This window comes from Telmatherina bonti (genome assembly GCF_933228915.1).
Source record: "Telmatherina bonti genome assembly, chromosome: 10".
Classification (NCBI taxonomy): domain Eukaryota; kingdom Metazoa; phylum Chordata; class Actinopteri; order Atheriniformes; family Telmatherinidae; genus Telmatherina; species Telmatherina bonti.
The window spans coordinates 1,226,437-1,247,614 of record NC_136628.1 but is presented as its reverse complement, the minus strand read 5'-3'; the positions used below and the strand labels follow the sequence as shown (position 1 = coordinate 1,247,614).

Genomic DNA, 21,178 nt, shown 5'->3' with positions numbered 1-21,178 from the left:
TTCCGCAGGTCTTCCTGAATAAGTGCAGTTGTACATGTTGATCTGTCTTTCCTGTCGTCTCCACCCCAACCAGTCGAGGCAGATGGCTGCCAGGACCGAGAAACACTCCTGAAGACCAAACTGGTTATAATGGAGAACACTGTTACCACCTACCAGACTGCCATAACTCCACAGATGTCCTGTTTTGTCTCAGTCTCCAGTGCTTCACTTCTTCATCCTCCTCTGAGCCACAAACTGCTCCAGACAAGTTCCAGGAGGAGAAATCTCCCTTGCTCCAATTCAAAGTGGAAGGATACAAATACACTGATAGTCCAAGCAAACTCAGATCCTGCCACTTCCTGCCTGAACCAGCCAGGCGTGCCAAGTCTTGATCCTGGCATAAACTCACTGACAGGCCAACAAAGTTTGACACCCAAGAAGTTCAGCGTGTTATGCCATGTGCACTAACACAGGAATGGCCAGATTGAGAGGAAAAATTTTCCCAACGGGGCAAAAATGTCCATAAGGACACATGGTTTTGGTAAAGACCCATAGACTGTGTACCAACAGCTCACCTGATGGTATTCGTGCAGCTGGCATTACTGCACATGTTGGAACTTCTTCAAAACTGTTGGATAAAATAAAGGAGCTCTTTGAGATTTATGTTCTAATAATGTTCTAGATACAAATGGATATCAGGAGCACCACAGCAGTGGTATTTAAAGACAATAAACTCACAAAAATAACTAAATAACAATGTCATTATATGAAAGAACTGCATAAAAATAGAACATAAAAATTACTACTACTAATAATAAAAAGTAATTCTGTGTAAAGTCTGAACAGTCAGTTTTAAACTATAATGGAGCAGAACATACAACTGGGGGATTCTGGTTGGGACAGGCTCGATCGATTTATTTTAACACAGTTTTGTTGTTGTTTACATCTGTAAACATAGGTCATATTATAACAGTTGCATATAAAAGTCATGTTCAGTGTTCCTGTGTTCATGGGGGGGGGGGGGGTAACATTTAGGGTGAGTTGTACTTTGGGGTGTTTTACTTTTCTTGCATCATCACCTCAGACAGACAAACCAGAACTGTTCAGCAGTTTCAGCAGATGCCTGATGTCCATGGAAATGAATGGAAAATTCAGGACAGCATTCATTGGCTAAAAATCCAGCAAGAAAGGTCTAAGACTGTAGAACAGCTGCTCTTCTCACTCCCAGATGTTTACCGACAGATGTTAAAAGGAGACGGGATACTACACAAAGCTGAACATCACACTGGAACTCATTTTTACCAATGTGTTGCAGCATCTAATTAAAATTCAGCTCATATCTAATTTATATATATATATATATATATATATATATATATATATATATATATATATATATATATATATACATATATATCATTCGGGGAATTGTTTAGTTTACATTTTACACAGCTGCAGTTGTTTGGAAAGTGGGTATTAAATGCATTTGGTTCGCAGTCCCTTCTCGGGCTCCACCTGCTGTTTCTCACATGTTACTGCAGGGCGGCGGAATGTCCAGCAGGAGTGTGTTCCAGCTCGGATCCGGACAGCCAGAAAACTTCTACAAGTTGCAAACATCCAGCGGACTGAGACTCATTCAGGTTGTAAGGATGGAGGGGCTCCCAGACTGTCTCGGACTTCGGTTTCCAGCCCTCTTTGCGCCTAAAGCGGAGCTCAGTCGCAGTAAAGACCGCCTGGAGGCCAGTCTGACTGCCTTGCATGAGCTGGAGCTCCTCAGACAGAGGCAGGAAAGCCGGGTCCGAGGCGCTCTTTGCCCCGCGGACTCTCCGTTCACCCCCCGCCGGCCTTGGGGTGCGCTGCGCCCACAGCTTCGTGTCCTGAACGCACCACAGCTTCGTGCCCTGAACGCACCACAGCTTCGTGCCCTGAACGCACCACAGCTTCGTGTCCTGAACGCACCACAGCTTCGTGCCCTGAACGCACCACAGCTTCGTGCCCTGAACGCACCACAGCTTCGTGCCCTGAACGCACCACAGCTTCGTGCCCTGAACGCACCACAGCTTCGTGCCCTGAACGCACCACAGCTTCGTGCCCTGAACGCACCACAGCATGGCCTCAAACTCCGAACAGTAAGTTCTTCTGACTGTAAGAGGTTTGATGATTTGTAAAAGGTGGCGCGTGAAAAACTTAATGGAGTTGCAAAGATTCTATTCTATTCTATTCTACAGGCATTTTCCGGACGCTTTTATCCAAAGTGACTTACGTAAGAGACTGACAACAACACAAGCATGATGAAATCAACCAGAGGACATCATAGGAAGGTGCTGGTGGACTGCTGGAGTCCAGTAGCAGGGTCTTAAATGAAGTGCTTCAGGCTGTTTGTTGGTTTTTATCCCTTCCCACCTCACAATATTACCTATGTTAAAATACAAAGAATGAATACCATAATGTTTGTCGCCAAAAACTGGGCTAAGTTCTCCAGCTCCTCTGACAAATAGACTAAGCGCAGAAGTGCTGCTTGAAGAGCTGAGTCTTCAGCTTGCTCTTAAAAGTGCTCAATGTTGGTGCAAAAGGAGCCCCGTTAGCCAGAGGTCCCTTTCCAGGAGGACTGACTCAGTCTGCAGAAACTCTCCCACATTTATTACATGATGGCCAGTCAATTAAGGAGTTAATGTTAGATATTCATTTTCATAATGTTTTGCAGCCAACCTGAGCAGGAATGTTTTCTGAGACACCTGAGAGCGTGAAGATGTTGACAGTACAGAGGAAAACAAAGAGAAGACAAGTTTATCATTAAACTGGGATCCTTACTGGGAGTCATGGTACATTTAGGAGGTCATCTTCTCTTTTAAAGCATGTGGAGGCTTCTAGTTTGTCATCTTTCTGTTCCAAAGAGACGGTTGCTGATAGATTCTTTCTGACATGTAGGAAGTAAATGTTTTCAGTGTTATGAATGCTCCATTTACTCTGGTCCAGCTCTCTGATTGGTTAGCAGACGGTCAATAAATAACCAGCACCCTGTGACCCTCGATTAGATTAGAGGGAAAGAGGCTCTGTAGAGAGACTGAAGAGCTGATGATGGTGATGATGATGCCATACCTCTTTTTGCTGTGAACATGCGTTGATCCAAACCTCAAAAGACTTATTTCATGTTACGTTCTTTCTCCTCGTTTATCAACATTAACTGTAGAACTGAGGATGTTTCAGCAGCCTGTTGTTGTGGCAGGGCTGAGCTGAAAGGCTGAACTTTCTGACGATGGATGGATGGATAATAGATGGAAGGATGATGATGGATGGATGATGATGGATGATGGATGGATGGATGGATAATAGATGGAAGGATGATGATGGATGGATGATGGATGGATGATGATGGATGATGGATGGATGGATGGATAATAGATGGAAGGATGATGATGGATGGATGATGATGGATGATGGATGGATGATGGATGGATCATGGATGGATGATGGATGGATCATGGATGGATGATGGATAGATGATGGATGGATGGATGGATGATGATGGATGATGATGGATGATGATGGATGGATGATGATGGATGGATGATGATGGATGGATGATGGATGGATGGATGATGATGGATGGATGATGGATGGATGGATGATGATGGATGGATGATGGATGATGATGGATGGATGATGATGGATGGATCATGGATGGATGATGGATGATGATGGATGGATGGATGGATGATGATGGATGGATGATGATGGATGGATGATGGATGGATGGATGATGGATAGATGATGGTTGGATGACGGATGGATGATGGATAGATGATGGATGGATGATGGATAGATGATGGATGGATGATGATGGATGGATGATGGATGGATGGATGATGGATAGATGACGGATGGATGATGGATGGATGACGGATGGATGATGGATAGATGATGGATGGATGTTGATGGATGGATGAATGGATGGACGGATGATGGATTATCATCCTGTGACACCAGCTGTGGTTCGTCTTTCATCCCTCTGTCCTCCTGAGCAGATGTAAGTGGAAGATATGGAGACAGAGATAAAGGACAGTAAGGAAAGAGTAATGTTGGACAGAAAGAATGTGAGTTTGTGTGTGTTCGATGTTTGTTGCTTACGAAGATCTACTGACTGTCATGTGACTACCAGCAGCAACGATCAGGCAGCACAGCTTGGTGGTCTCTGGATAGAGAAGGAATGTTTGCAGTGTGTTATACTCTGCATGAGGACGACTGTAGCAGCCACTGATTCCTCTCATCAGTGAGAGTCACAGAACCTGTAAAGATGTGACTACGCATGATGTTGAGCTGGAAATGGAGGTAGGATTGGTGGAGCCCAGCCTGAAAAACAGCAACAGACACCCAAAGCCTCTCCTCTTCCGCAGTAGCGTCTGTTGGAATGCACTTGAATGTGTCAGCGATCCACTGACCGGTGTGAAGGTCAGCATTCAGACAGTGAGGCATTGTGGGCTGATTGCATGTGTCCGCGCTGCTTCATAACACGTGTCTCCACTGGGGACATGTGCAGCTGTGTGGCCATGTTTCTCCATCGCACATCTCACAGTGTTGTGCTGTTCCTTCTGCTGCTCTGATTGGACCAGGGGGTGGATGGTTGGGGAGCTGTTCAATGACTCAGCATTTCACTTGAGAGGTCTTCAAAACAAAAAGTTGACTAGAAGTAAAGCTATGCAGCTTATATTAGGCTGAGAAAAAGCTTGTTTTATGACTAGCCAGTATGTGGTTGCCATAGTAACAGATTTCTGTGTCATGATGAGGGCCAGATTAAAAAGAATGAAGGTCACTGGGTCAGAGCCATGGTTGGACCCAGCCTACGCTGCATTTTTTGGTCTATTCAAGAGTTGTGTAGCGTGGGCACAGGGCAGTTAGCAGGCCGAGCCGGGGTGGGACTTTTCCACAGTTCAAACTGGTCACATCAAATCAAAGATACTTTATTCATCCCCGAAGGGAAATTCAAAGTTCAAGCCAGCTCGTCCAAGGTTTGACAGACAGACATGTAACATTAATGACAAAAGAATCATACAGAACCAAGCTTAAGCTCAGGCCACGCAGCCAGTTTTACTGGCACCGCCTTATAACAGATAAGAAAAGAGATACATTAGGATCATAGGGGGTCGAGGGAAAAAAGGTCATGTAACATATAAAAAAAACCTCATACATTGAACTACAAACTAAAACAAGACACACAAAGTCCAGGGAGGCGTTGAGTCATGTGGGGGGGGACTGAGGGTGATTGAGGAGGAGGGACAGAGCGTCTATGAACATGTCTTCTTCCGTTCTCAGGGGTGGGTTGCACCGGCCCAAGGCCAGTGGGAAGCCAAATCCAGAAATGATTGTTGTTTGGGTTCCAGCCAACGAAAACAATTTGCCCTTGGCCTTGAGTCCATAGCAGGTCTTAGGCTGGCAGCTCCATACAGCCAAATGGGGGGTCAATTTCCACCGATCCATGCAGACATTTTCTCCATGTTGTAGTCGATTCTGTGGACCAGCTCCGGTTCCTCGGCCAAATGACCAGTATGGACCAGACTGGTATCCTGCTTACGGTCAAGTGCGGTTAGCGCAAGAGTCTGTGCACTGCTAGCCCGGCACACACCGTTACAGAATTCTGGGAGCCTGCCAGTTGCCAGAATCTCAAGTGTCTTCAGGTAGATCAGGACTCCACCAGCGCCAATCAGCAGAATCCCAATCACCAATAATCCAAAGATGTAAACATCCTCCACGTCCTCAGAGGACAGAACCGCCAGACACATCGGTCTCCATCTGGCCCATGAGTCCTGAACTTATCCATCCGGAAGTGTCCCCTCAGGACATGCGGGTTCCCCTCTGCCTGATCTTCGGGTTGAGAAAATTTGATCAATTGCGTTGAGAGACCAGCCAATCAGATCCATGATGTAGTTTGAGAGGAAGTAAAGAGATGTAAAAAGAGGCTCAGAGTCACACAGGACAAAGTCGCAGGCCAGAGTGGGAGGGAGGGGAGGAAACAAGAGAAAAGCGTCCGCCTTCACTAAAAGCACGAGTGGAATGGGGTTCCCATGGGAGTCAATGAAGTTGGACTCCATTGTGAGTTCACATGAGAACCCATTCAACCCATCAACACCATCAAACCCATCAAACCCATCAACACCATCAAACCCATCAAACCCATCAACAACATCAAACCCATCAGCTCCATCAACCCCATCAACCCCATCAGCCCCATCACCTCCATCAACCCCATCAACCCCATCACCCCCATCACCTCCATCAACCCCATCAACCCCATCAACCCCATCAGCCCCATCACCTCCATCAACCCCATCAACCCCATCAGCCCCATCAGGCCCAACATCCCCATCACCTCCATCAACCCCGTCAACCCCATCAACCCCATCAGGCCCATCACCTCCATCAACCCCATCAACCCCATAAACCCCATCAGCCCCATCACCTCCATCAACCCCATCAACCCCGTCAGGCCCATCACCTCCATCAACCCCATCAGGCCCATCACCTCCATCAACCCCATCAGGCCCATCAGCTCCATCAACCCCATAAACCCCATCAGCCCCATCACCTCCATCAGCCCCATCAGGCCCATCACCTCCATCAACCCCATCACCTCCATCAACCCCGTCAACCCCATCAACCCCATCACCTCCATCAACCCCATCACCTCCATCAACCCCATCAACCCGTCAACCCCATCAACCCCATCAGCCCCATCACCTCCATCGACCCCATCAACCCCATCAACCCCGTCAGGCCCATCACCTCCATCAGCCCCATCAGGCCCATCACCTCCATCAACCCCATCACCCCCATCACCTCCATCAACCCCGTCAACCCCATCAACCCCATCAACCCCATCACCTCCATCAACCCCATCACCTCCATCAACCCCATCAACCCGTCAACCCCATCAACCCCATCAGCCCCATCACCTCCATCGACCCCATCAATCCCATAAACCCCGTCAACCCCATCAGGCCCATCACCTCCATCAACCCCATCAGCTTTATCACCTCCATCAACCCCATTACCTCCATCAGCCCCATCAACCCCTCAACCCCATCAACCCCATCACCTCCATCAGCCCCATCAACCCCTCAACCCCATCAACCCCATCACCTCCATCAGTTCCATCAACCCCGTCAACCCCATCAACCCCATCAGCCCCGTCAACCCGTCGGTTCAGTTTTATTACTTTATCATAAAACCATGTTGTTTGCTATCTAATGTCTTCCACTATCTCTGACATCTGGCATCTCACAATACAACAACACCATGGCACCTTACATGGTTTACACATTTCACACACAGTTTCAGACCTTTGTCAATATTTTGTAAAGGTAGGTATTCACTCACTTTTCGGCCCGTGTTCTGCATGCATATCTTCCATGGGAGAAGTTTCTGACAGTATGACCATACGGTATGCTTGAAATATTAAGTTAAGCATTTGGTTTTGGGACTCTTTTTACTCCTCCATACCTGAAAGAACTGCCCGCCTACACCCACTGTATCTGATAAAAGCTTATTTATCCCAAATAAAGCATCATATTTACATTTTATCAGTATATACAATTTGGAAGCAGTGTACAATAATCACTAGTTTGGCTGATTAGCTATTTGATTTTTGCAAGTGCCCACCCCTGTTGGAAAGTTGGAACACGAGTTATTACATGAAAGCTCGGGTCTTGAACTTTCTCCATGTCTGTAGCCTCTGAAGAAATGTTGATGGGAAATTATTAAAATAAAAGTTGGAACATTTATATCTGTTAGCCTCATCTTAATCAACAAACAAAAAAGAAAGATCCTCTTGCATTGCAGGGCAGAAGCTGTGTCTAGCAGGATTCCCAGCAGTCTGACCAGCTCTTATCCACACTGGACCCTCCTGTTTTATTCACTGCTTGTGTTGTTGTCAACTCATGTTGTATAAGTCGCTTTGAAAAAAAGCTTGTGCTAAATGGCAGTAGCGGAAGTAATAATCTCATTTCTACATTAATAGCTGAACTTAGGTTCTTGAGTTTTGTTTGTTGTTGTTTGGCATGTTGTTTTCCCCTCTGTATAATTTAGTGTGGCTCAAGCACTAATAAAAGTAACACTAATATACTAATAAATTACCCTTATGTGTCTTTGTAGCAGGTCAGTTTTCTTTAGTTGAGTTTGATCTCTTCAAGTGACACTGAATACCATTATATTTAGTTGAGATCTTTTAAAGGCTGGCTAGTTTAGTCATTTCTTTGATTTATTTGCAATTAGTTTTGGGCAATAGACCGGGTTTTGAAATCACCTCTGTGTCCTCATGGCTTTACTGCTTGGTCCCTGACACTACCTTCTTCTTTAATGTCATAAGGCGGCTCAGTTAATGTAAACTTATTCTTTCTGAGGTGAAAAATTATTCAGGGCTTAATGAGAAATGTTCAGGATGAGAGCCAGAATGCCCAGGCCAGGCGACACCACTGATCTGTCCATGTTTGCTCATGCAGAATAATTATGTAATGCACTGCTGGGCTTTTAATACAATGCAACAAGTCCAGTTTGACTAATCAAATGCAAGTAAAACAGAGTCTAATCGAGGACATGGTCTATAAATACCAATGTAAGCCTACATTAATCATGTTTTTATAGTAAATAGCTATAAGCAAATGCAAGCAAATGTTTCTTTAGGTGAAAATACCATGGAAGTGCTTTATTAGATGCCATTGTAAACTGAATAAACAAGAATAAAATGAGGAAAAACCTCCTGTATATACCTGAAATATTCACAAAAACAGACAGCCTGCAAAGCAGCTGGCTGCTGGTGGTAGCCCATTTTATACACTCCTCCACAACCTGGGAACTGACTGTTCCTCCATGTTCTCATATCATCCATTACGGTTTGAGGAACTCAACAACGTTTAGTGAGAGCTCCGGGTACGTCAGATAACGATGCATGAGCCTGACCAAGCGACGAGTAAATGGTGGGTGTGTTCCGGGTATGCCCTAACATTTAACTATTTACCGTACAGTGTGTGTTCTCATGTTTCAGGGTGGTCTGCAGTGCGCTCATACCGGTGTGAAGTCTTCTTTAGAGCAGCAGGTGGGAGAGCTGAAGGTGGACTCTGAAGTCAGAACCGCAGATCCTACAAAACTGGAGGACAAACAACTGAGTTCAGGTACCATCATCTCTATGTCTAATATTGCAAACATGTATATGGAGTCCAAAGGTTCTCACCAGGTCCAGGGCCAAACCTGACCCACTAAAAGCCATACTGTGATCTGGTTCCACAGCGAGGGTCTGGTCCTGAAGCCAGACTGGTATCTGGTTCCACAGAGAGGGTCTGGCACCTGAAGGTTCTGGTCGTGAAGCCAGACTGGTATCTGGTTCAACAGAGAGGGTCTGGCACCTGCAGGTTCTGGTCCTGAAGCCAGACTGGTATCTGGTTCCACAGAGAGGGTCTGGCACCTGAAGGTTCTGGTCGTGAAGCCAGACTGGTATCTGGTTCAACAGAGAGGGTCTGGCACCTGCAGGTTCTGGTCCTGAAGCCAGACTGGTATCTGGTTCCACAGAGAGGGTCTGGCACCTGCAGGTTCTGGTCCTGAAGCCTGCAGTGTGAGAATCAAGTGATTTAGTGATAAATATTTGTTCTATTTCATGTATTGATTGTTATACATACAAATAATGTCATAATTCTGATTAATAGGAAATAATATGTGTAATTTTTCTTGTATGTTGTGTTTTTATTTAGTATAGTTTATATAGTTTAATACATGTATGTACAGCTTCAACTGGGGCTTTATCACCTCCAAAGGATAACGTTGTCCCGTCTGCCAGGCACGCCAACATGACAGTGACCCGATTCTTTTAGTTTCCAGATGATTTCACAATAACAATTTCTCACCTTTTTTGTGCAAGGTCACAGGTGTTGGCATATCACAAAACACGGGGGTTTGATCGGCGTTGCCGATTTGATCAAGTGGATATGAATGTTTTTTCCTTAAGCCAATGACCTTTGAAAAGACCGCAGCTTCTCTCCAAAGTCTGAGGGCAGGTGCTGGGCAAGGCTGGTTTTGCGCCTTAATGCTAGGCCGCTACGGCGCATCATCCTTCGGCACCAGCCGAGGCTAGCTTTAAACTCGGTGGTTGGTATGTTTAACTCCTTTGCGATGTCCAAGGCTTTCAGTTGGATGACAGCTCTGGTAATGGGCATACCGTCGTTACGTTTCTCAGGAACAAACTCTGCTGTCAATCTCTTGGAAGCGCCCACTTTTAGAACCACGATAAGCTTTTCTCTTACTGTTAGCGCTGCATTTGATACAGTCGATCATAACATTCTGTTACAGAGACTAGAACAGGTGGTTGGAATTACAGGTACAGCGTTAAGCTGGTTTAAATCATATTTATCTGATAGACTTCAGTTTGTTCATGTAAATGATAAGTCCTCCTCACAAACTACAGTAAGTCATGGAGTTCCTCAAGGTTCTGTACTTGGACCAATACTCTTCACGCTATATATGCTCCCTTTAGGTAAAATTATTAGACAGCATGGAATAAACTTTCATTGTTATGCAGATGATACTCAGATATACTTATCCTTTAAACCAGATGAAACAAATCAGCCTGATAGGCTACAAAATTGTCTCATAGACATAAAGACTTGGATGGCTAGAAATTTTCTCCTCTTAAACTCAGATAAGACTGAAGTAATTCTCTTTGGATCTGAAAAACTCAGAGCTAAAATTTCCAATTTTGTAATGAACCTGGATGGCATTACTTTAGCTTCCAGTGCTACAGAGAGAAACCTTGGAGTTATATTTATATATATATATATATATATATATATATATATATATATATATATATATATATATATATATATATATATATATGTATATATAGCTTCTGCAGCCGGGGATCGGACCGCCAGGGTCCCCGCCCCTTGCTGCCGCCCAGCTCACATTGCACCCGACCCCTACGGCTTCTCCTGCAGATGGTGAGCCCACAGGAGGTGGGGCCCATGTAACCCTTTCGGGCTGAGCCCAACCGGGCCCCATGGGCGAAGGCCCGGCCACCAGACGCTCGCTCTCGTACCCCAACTCCAGGCCTGGCTCCAGAGGGGGGTCCCGGTAACCCGCGTCCGGGCAAGGGAACATTCATGCCCAGGTTGGTCGTCATCATAGAGGTCGATTTCCCTCTCCGGGTCGGGAGTGAGGTCCTGCCACAAGTGGAGGAGTTTAAATATCTCGGGGTCTTGTTCACGAGTGAGGGAAGGATGGAGCGCGAGATCGACAGACGGATCGGTGCGGTGTCTGCAGTAATGCGGACTCTGCGCCGGTCTGTCGTGGTGAAGAAGGAGCTGAGCCAGAAGGCGAAGCTCTCCATTTACCAGTCGATCTACGTTCCTACCCTCACCTATGGTCATGAGCTGTGGGTCGTGACCGAAAGAACAAGATCTCGTATACAGGAGGCTGAAATGAGTTTCCTCCGCAGGGTGGCCGGGCTCTCCCTTAGAGATAGGGTGAGGAGCTCGGTCATCTGGGAGGAGATCAGAGTAGAGCCGCTGCTCCTCCGCATCGAGAGGAACCAGTTGAGGTGGCTCGGGCATCTGGTCAGGATGCCTCCTGGACCTCCCTGGTGAGGTGGTCCAGGCACGTCCCTCTGGGAGGAGACCCCGGGGAAGACCCAGGACACGCTGGAGGGATTATATCTCCCGGCTGGCCTGGGAACGCCTCGGGATCCCCCCCGCAGAGTTGGTAAATGTGGCTGGGGAGAGGGAAGTCTGGGCTTCCCTGCTTCGGCTGCTGCCCCCTCGACCTGACCCCGGATAAGCGGCAGAAGATGGATGGATGGATGGATGGATGGATATATATATATATATATATATATATATATATATATATATATATATATATATATATATATTTATATATATATACATATGAAAAAGAACCCTAAAAAAAAACCAAAAAAACCCAAAAACAACAAAAAAAAACCCAACCTACAGATGTATACATACATATACACATATACGTATACATATATATATATATATATATATGTATATATATATATATATATATATATGTATATATATATATATATATATATATATATATATATATACACACATCTGTGCACACACACACATGCATACGTACAAACATATACGCACTCGCCAGTATTAACACATATACATACACATACAAGCCAACTTTAGATCGTAGTGACTAAACTATTAATCTAAAGTTAAATATAAATGAGAAACAAACAGAAATGACCGGGGCCATCGGCAGCCACCCCCAGGCGCAGACCCCAACTGCCCCACACCAGAGCCAGCCATGCGGCAGAGGCGGCAGAGGGGGGGGGTCCCAGCCAGAGTCCCCCGCAGTCAGGGGGAACAGGCCCCAGCAGGCCCGGACCAGCGAGGACCGGCCCCCCAGGGCAGACAGAGCGCGGGCCCCACGGCCCCAAGAGCCCAGAAGCAACCCCCCACCCCTGCAGGCAGAGGGCCCAGCCCACACCGACGGAGGGCCGGGATCCCCAGACCGCCACCGAGCGGCAGCCAGGCCGCACCCCAGTTCACCGAGCACCAAGACCCCCCCCCCCACACACACACACACACACACACATACCCACTCACATACACACACACACACACACACACGCCCACTCACACACACACACACTTCCTCCTTAAGCACACCCTATTGACCCATTCTTTTACACACGCTCAAACTCACACTCTCCTACCCCCGTGCCCCCACTCACATACTCCCCTATACACACATACACACCTCATAACACACCCACACACAAGCTCCCCGTATATACACCTCAACATGCACCCCCCCTACTAAGACCCCATTCACACACTCCCTTCTTTATACACACACACTCCATCACACACACATCCCTGCTCCCTCTGTAATCACACATTCTTCCATACACACACCCCACTCTACACACACACACATACTTCCCTACACCCCTCTATCCACATTCACACTCCTCATTGTACACCCACCCCATCACTCCCCCGTACCACCAACATAACCGGGATAGGAGGGCCCCAATCAGCCAGCAGCAGTCCCTCCCCTGCCAGGCCAGCCCAGACCCAGGCCCCGTGAACAGCACCACTCCCCCGCCCAAACCCCCCCGGCACAGCCCCAGAAATAGGGGCGTGGCAGGACCCCATCGTCACCCCCTCCCTCCCAGCTTATGAATGATTGTGAAGTGTGTGTTGTTTGCAATTAAAATTGGGAAGAAGTAACCACATCATGTTGGGAGCGGGACCACCAAAGCAGCCCGCCCCCCGCACACTGCATGGCCCGCCCCCCAAAACATGTCCATGTGTTGTCAGTGTGTGTTTTTTGTGTTATGTTGACTAAGTGTAATTAAAACTGGGAGGTGAACCGATGCTGGGTGCAGCGATGGAGACCACCTTGATGGCCTCTCTCACCATCCAGATCAACGTGTCCACCTCCCAATGCCCTGCCTGTGTGTGGTGGAAGAAGGGAAGGAGGGGGGTCCGGGGATTTAGGTCCCGAGGGAAGCGCCCCTCCCTCAAGAAGATGAGCCACCTGCGGCACGAGGCACGTCCCCCATTCCCGGGGCCCCCGAAGGCCAGGACAGGCCAAGGGCAGCTGCCCCAACAACCAGGGCCCTTAGCAAATTGACCGTGGCTTGGCACCACCAATTTATCGATGCGCTGTCGCTCTGGCAGCACAGTGCCATCTAGCGGTGCAGAGGGAAAGAACCTCCAGCCACACAGACGTTCATAGAACCTAGTTTACAAATTTAATATCTGTGTCTATTAATTGATTCAGTCATCCAGTCTGTAATTCATTAGATTATTTTTGATTTAAATCCAGTCCCCCCACCCGCCCCATACACACACACACACACACACACACACTGAGTAAGAAAACAAAGACTCTGCAGTGAAATAACACACAAATAGATTATTGACTAGGAAATATAAAAGTAAATTAAAGCCGCAAGCGGCATCCATCGGGTCCTCGCCTCATGCCGAACCCTCCACCCGAACTTGTCACAAAGCTTCCAGGTGGATGTGAAGTTAAAGGCACGAATCCAAAACTAGTTTGTTCAAATACAATGCACATACCGTGCTAAATGGGTGTGAATACCAAGATGGCGGACACCCCGTTGTCATGGTAACAGTTGCTTAATACACTTTTTTGCTTGTCTTGGGATGTTACACATGTGTGCCAAATTTCGTAGCCCTAGGTCAAAGTAGACTTTTGGGACCCTCGGGACTCTCCCCAACAACACCCCCTCCTACAATACATATTACAATGCGTTAAGGACCTACCAAATATTAATGATTTTAATTTTGGTTCCGATCGGATGTATTTCTGCTAAGATGAGTGAACCGTGTTTCATGGTGAGAACACTTTTTTCCATGGGTTGCCACGGTAACACGCTTTCTCCTATCAGAAAGATTTGAATAACTTTTGGTCCCCATCTTGTCACGAAGCTCCATGGCGAATGCGGAGCCAATCGCATGAATCCCCTCAGACTAGTTCGTTCAAATGTGATGCGCCCAAATTAAAAAAAAAGGGACAAAAAAAAAAAATGTCCACAAACACACCCCGGGTGCAATGTGAGCTGGGCGGCAGCAAGGGGCGGGGACCCTGGCGGTCTGATCCCCGGCTGCAGAAGCTGGCTCTAGGGACGTGGAACGTCACCTCTCTGGTGGGGAAGGAGCCTGAGCTTGTGCGCGAGGTTGAGCGGTTCCGACTAGATATAGTTGGACTCACCTTGACGCATGGCTTGGGCTCTGGAACCAGAACCCTCGAGAGGGGCTGGACCTTCTTCCACTCTGGAGTTGCTCATGGTGAGAGGCGCCGAGCAGGTGTGGGCATTCTCATCAGCCCCCAGCTTGGTGCCTGCACGTTGGGGTTTACCCCGGTGGATGAAAGGGTAGTTTCCCTCCGCCTCCGGGTAGGGGGACGGGTCCTGACTGTTGTCTGTGCTTATGCACCAAACAGCAGTTCAGAGTACCCACCCTTTCTGGAGTCCTTGGAGGGAGTGCTGGAGGGTGCTCCTTCTGGGGACTCCATTGTTCTGCTGGGGGACTTCAATGCTCACGTGGGCAATGACAGTGAGACCTGGAGGGGAGTGATTGGGAGGCATGGTCCCCCCCTCTGAACCCAAATGGTGTTTTGTTATTGGACTTCTGTGCTCGTCATGGATTGTCCATAACGAACACCATGTTCCAACATAAGAGTGTCCATATGTACACCTGGCATCAGGATTCCCTGGGCCGCAGTTCAATGATCGACTTTGTAGTCGTATCGTCGGACTTGCGGCCACATGCCTTGGACACTCGGGTGAAGAGGGGGGCGGAGCTGTCAACTGATCACCACCTGGTGGTGAGTTGGCTCAGATGGTGGGGGAGGAAGCCGGTCAGATCTGGCAGGCCCAAACGTGTTGTGAGGGTCTGCTGGGAACGTCTGGCTGAGTCCCCCGTCAGAGCGAGCTTCCCCTCCCACCTTCAGCAGAGCTTCGAACATGTCCCGAGTGAGGCGGGGGACATTGAGTCCAAATGGGCTGTGTTCCGTGCCTCTATTGCTGAGGCGGCCAGCCGGAGCTGTGGCTGTAAGGTAGTTGGTGCCTGTCGTGGCGGTAATCCCAGGACTCGTTGGTGGACACCAGCAGTGAGGGATGCCGTCAAGCTGAAGAAGGAGTCCTACCGAGCCTTCTTGGCCTGTGGGACTCTGGAGGCAGCTGATGGGTACCGGCGGGCTATGCGGCATGCGGCTTCGGCTGTTGCCGAGGCAAAAACTCGGGCATGGGAGGAGTTCGGCGAGGCCATGGAGAAAGACTTCCGGACGGCTTCGAGGAGATTCTGGTCCACCATCCGGAGGCTCAGGAGGGGGAAGCAGTGCTCCATCAATACTATGTACAGTGGAGGTGGGGAGCTGCTGACCTCAACTCGGGACGTTGTGGGTCGGTGGAGGGAATACTTCGAAGACCTCCTCAATCCTACCAACACGTCTTCCCATGAGAGAGCAGAGCTGGTGGACTCAGGGGTGGACTCTCCTATCTCTGGGGCTGAAGTCGCTGAAGTGGTCAAAAAGCTCCTTGGCGGCAAGGCCCCGGGGGTGGATGAGATCCGCCCGGAGTTCCTTAAGGCTCTGGATGCTGTGGGGCTGTCCTGGCTGACACGCCTCTGCAGCATCGCGTGGACATCGGGGGCAGTACCGCTGGACTGGCAGACTGGGGTGGTGGTCCCCCTTTTTAAGAAGGGTGACCGGAGGGTGTGTTCCAATTACAGGGGAATCACACTCCTCAGCCTCCCTGGTAAGGTCTATTCAGGGGTCCTGGAGAGGAGGGTCCACCGGATAGTCGAATCCCGGATTGAGGAGGAGCAGTATGGTTTTCGTCCTGGTCGCGGAACAGTGGACCAGCTCTATACCCTCTCTGGGGTCCTGGAGGGGGCATGGGAGTTTGCCCAACCAGTCTACATGTGCTTTGTGGACCTGGAGAAGGCATTCGACCGTGTTCCCCGGGGGCTCCTGTGGGGGGTACTCCGGGAGTATGGGGTACCGGACCCCCTTGTACGAGCTGTCCGGTCCCTGTACGACAGGTGTCAGAGCTTGGTCCGCATTGCCGGTAGTAAGTCGGATCCGTTTCCGGTGAGGGTTGGACTCCGCCAAGGCTGCCCTTTATCACCGATTCTGTTCATAACTTATATGGACAGAATTTCTAGGCGCAGCTGAGGTGTTGAGGGGATCCGACTTGGTGGCCTCAGGATTGGGTCCCTGCTTTTTGCGGATGACATGGTCCTGTTGGCTTCATCTGGTCGTGATCTCCAGCTCTCGCTTGAGCGATTCGCGGCCGAGTGTGAAGCGGCTGGGATGAGAATCAGCACCTCAAAATCTGAGACCATGGTCCTCAGCCGGAATAGGGTGGATTGTCCTCTCCGGGTCGGGGGTCAGGTCCTGCCTCAAGTGGAGGAGTTTAAATATCTCGGGGTCTTGTTCACGAGTGAGGGAAGGATGGAGCGCGAGATCGACAGACGGATCGGTGCGGCGTCTGCAGTAATGCGGGCTCTGCGCCGGTCTGTCGTGGTGAAGAAGGAGCTGAGCCAGAAGGTGAAGCTCTCGATTTACCAGTCGATCTACGTTCCTACCCTCACCTATGGTCATGAGCTGTGGGTCGTGACCGAAAGAAGGAGATCTCGTATACAGGCGGCTGAAATGAGTTTCCTCCGCAGGGTGGCCGGGCTCTCCCTTAGAGATAGGGTGAGGAGCTCGGTCATCCGGGAGGAGATCAGAGTAGAGCCGCTGCTCCTCCGCATCGAGAGGAACCAGTTGAGGTGGCTCGGGCATCTGGTCAGGATGCCTCCTGGACCTCCCTGGTGAGGTGTTCCAGGCACGTCCCTCTGGGAGGAGACCCCGGGGAAGACCCAGGACACGCTGGAGGGATTACATCTCTCGGCTGGCCTGGGAACGCCTCGGGATCCCCCCCGCAGAGTTGGTAAATGTGGCTGGGGAGAGGGAAGTCTGGGCTTCCCTGCTTAGGCTGCTGCCCCCGCGACCCGACCCAGGATAAGCGGCAGAAGATGGATGGATGGATGGATGGTCCGCAAACGCCAAGATGGGAAACAGCACGTTGCCATGACAACAGTTCTACAATTGACTTTTTTGGTCGTCTTGAGGTACTAAACATTTTGTCGTCCTACGTCAAACTAAACTTTTTTGACCTCATTCTAGGGGCCATTGTTGGCGTTTCTAGGGGGCGCTGATGAGGTACTTCTGCATTGGCGTGCATGCGGACCCAACAATATCGCTATTTTTGCCGGGCTTGAGGTGTGTGCCAAGTTTTGCAACTTTTCATGGGGCCTAAGGGGGTCAAAATTGAGTGAGTTGTGATTATAAAAATAATAATAAACATTTCAACAACAATAGGGCCCTGCCATACTTTGTATGGCTCGGACCCTTATAATGTTAAAATAAATATGAGTAAATAAAAACAGATCAAACATAAAAATAACAAATATAAAACAGTTGGTAACAGCAGTGGTAAAGCTGTTGAGCTAAAATAGCCCACTGAATTATTGAGAACTATTGGTCTTTTTATTTGTTGGATTAAAGATGTTTGCTCAGAATTTTTCTTTCTATTTCTCTTTCTTCTTTTTCTCAGAAGACGTCCATAAAACTAAGGAGATCAGATCATCTGAAGTAAACTGCCAGCTCGGGGTCAGTCGTTCCCTCGTATCTTCTGAGAAGACTGGAGACCCAAAGAGGAAAGAACTGTGGCTGTCCGACCTGGCTAGACAGGTCATTGTTATTAGAGACACAGAAACCAGTCAGCAAGACAATGAAGAAACACCAAAGTTAGAGGTGTTCATTTCTGGACTGATCCAACATCAAGCTCTGCTGATGAGGCCCTCAAAGCCTTGCACTAGCCTGGCACATGATGCCAAAACTGTTGGTGTGGTGGGGCAAGGTAGGTTCTCCTGGAAGGGTGAACAGCCTTCATCAAATCAAGTTTGTCTTCCAAAAATCTCCACTCCGTCCCAGTGCTCAGATGGAAGTTCTTCACAGGCTTACCATGAGCTGGATCAGGAGCAACACATCAAGACTGAGTATGCTGATGAAGCTTTGTCACCAGATCATCATCACCTCCATCAAAGTGTACAGCATCAGCTGGGGCACAAGCACGCCTCCATGATGAACGCTCCTCTATCAGTCTCACATGACTACCCCTCTTCCAGGGTACCACAAGCCCATAGATACTGCAGCGCTACTGAACATGAGTCACCCAAACCTTTGCTTGCCTGTCCTTCCCCTAAGTCTCCTGCTGAGGAGCAGCTGGTCAGTGCAGAGTATATTCCAGCGCAGCCCTGCCAGGCCTCCACCAGAGCATACACACATCACCTCCCCAGTTCTCACAGAGGCTCTGAGGGCTCCAAACCCAGTAAAAGCACATATGCTTCAGAAAGAGACCACCATCAGGATCAGGCCCAACACTGCAAATCCAGCGGAGGCCAAAAGAAGTGTCGGCTATATGAAGACAGAAGTGGTTTTGGCAGAAAGGCTGGTAGGAAGGCTTACAGGTCTCAGTCGCAGAGCAGCCTGCGGAGGCTTCCCGAGCGCCGCTACAACACAGTAGAGAGGGACGGTGGAGGAAGTGGAAGCTTCAGAAGGGTTGGTCACAGCATGCAATGCAAGAGCAAGAAACAACAGCCAGGAAGCAGCAGCTCCAGACAATGGCAGTCCACCATGGAGCTCAGCCTGGACGGCGCCGATCCGTCACAGAAGCAGGCATCTGTCCAAAACATCACCTCAAAGCAAAGGGAGCATTTTTCAAGGTGCCCACGTAAACCTCACCAAAGCCATGTGGCCTGCAGCTACCATCCCCACCCCCGCCATCACACGCCCAAAGAGAGTCTGGCAGAGAGACACCATCTGGGTCAGCCCAACGTGGACTACACCTACCCAGGTCAGGGTCCAGAGTCTGACTCCACCATGAGTGAAGCTGACTCTCCAGATTCCACTTTATCAAGTGACTTGGATGAAAGTGGAGCTCTTGTTTGGCCTCAGCAGTTACCCCCCCAACTTTCTCTCCCGCCACCCCCACCAGCTTCACCGGGAGCACCTTTGCAGCCCAAAGCATTTGTCAAGATCAAGGCCTCGCATGCTCTCAAGAAGAAGATCTTGCGCTTCCGCACCAGTTCTCTGAAGCTAATGACCACTGTGTAAAACCCTCGCTGCCCAAACTGGGAACAAGAGGAGTGAAACTATTCAGAAAACCTGATGCACAAACATTCAGGCGCCATCCCATGTTGGTTGAGTGGATTTATTAATTAGTAAGAAAGGAAGTGTCTGCCATCATATCAGCTTTAAAGCTAAGATGTAGACTCAGACTTTTTAATGAAGTTGTACCTCTTTGTAAAATGTAAATAAAACCAGAATTCACTCATTTCCAGTTCTCGTCGATCCATATTTTATTCCCAGTAAAACAAACAGCATATCAAATGTTGCAACTAAGATAATTTACATTTTCATCGTTAGCATGTTTAGCATCATTAGCATGTCTAGCATCTCCTCTTCTTCTAATGTCTGGGAGGTGAGAAGACCAGCTGCTGGAATGTTGTTTCATCCTGGTCTGGTCCAGGATTCCAGCTGCTCTGCTGGACCTTGTTACTGGATTTCTGCTTCCATGACGCTCCAGATGTTTTATACTGGTGAAATGTCTGGTCTGATGTAGACCGGTTCTCCTGTCCCACCATGCTGCTGGTCTGATGTAGACCAGTTCTCCTGTCCCACCATGCTACTGGTCTGATGTAGACCAGTTCTCCTGTCCCACCATGCTGCTGGTCTGATGTAGACCAGTTCTCCTGTCCCACCATGCTGCTAGTCTGATGCAGACCAGTTCTCCTGTCCCACCATGCTGCTGGTCTGGTGTAGACCAGTTCACCTGTCCCACCATGCTGCTGGTCTGATGTAGACCAGTTCTCCTGTCCCACCATGCTGCTGGTCTGATGTAGACCAGTTCTCCTGTCCCACCATGTTGCTGGTCTGATGTAGACCAGTTCTCCTGTCCCACCATGCTGCTGGTCTGATGCAGACCAGTTCTCCTGTCCCACCATGCTGCTGGTCTGATGTAGACCAGTTCTCCTGTCCCACCATGCTGCTGGTCTGATGTAGACCAGTTCTCCTGTTCCACCATGCTGCTGGTCTGATGCAGGATGTGGTCCAGCATGGTCCTACTGGACCAGTTCTCCTGTTCCACCATCAGGATGTGGTCCTGCTGGACCAGTTCTCCTGTTCCACCATCAGGATGTGGTCCTGCTGGACCAGTTCTCCTGTTCCACCATCAGGATGTGGTCCTGCTGGACCAGTTCTCCTGTTCCACCATCAGGATGTGGTCCTGCTGGACCAGTTCTCCTGTTCCACCATCAGGATGTGGTCCAGCATGGTGGAAGGTCTTCCCTGAAAGAGACGTTGTCTGGATGGGAGCAGATGTTTCAGCATTGATGGAGCTTCCCAGATGTGGAAGCTGCCCACGCCATCGGCACTAATGCAACCCCATCCCATTCTCTGAATCTTTTGATGGTTTTATAGACTGGAGATGGTGATGCTGTCATCTTCACTGTCTAAACAATTTCATGTTGGGGAGCATTTTTAGGGGCTACACGGTGGCACAGTGGTTAGCACTGTGGCCTCACAGCTAGAAGGT

At 48.9% G+C, this 21,178-nt stretch overlaps 1 protein-coding gene across 1 annotated transcript; it reads left to right on the top strand.

Moving 5' to 3' along the window:
• Positions 1-1,529: 1,529 nt before the first annotated feature.
• LOC306761695 (uncharacterized protein) lies at positions 1,530-20,086 on the top strand (the record flags this gene model as incomplete). The annotated part of the gene is made up of 6 exons (XM_079247964.1): positions 1,530-2,131; positions 5,290-5,315; positions 6,082-6,567; positions 7,035-7,174; positions 9,014-9,140; positions 18,137-20,086. The coding sequence occupies 6 exons, from the start codon at positions 1,530-1,532 to the stop codon at positions 19,696-19,698; spliced, it is 2,943 nt and encodes a 980-aa protein (XP_079104090.1). The 3' UTR covers positions 19,699-20,086.
• Positions 20,087-21,178: the final 1,092 nt, after the last annotated feature.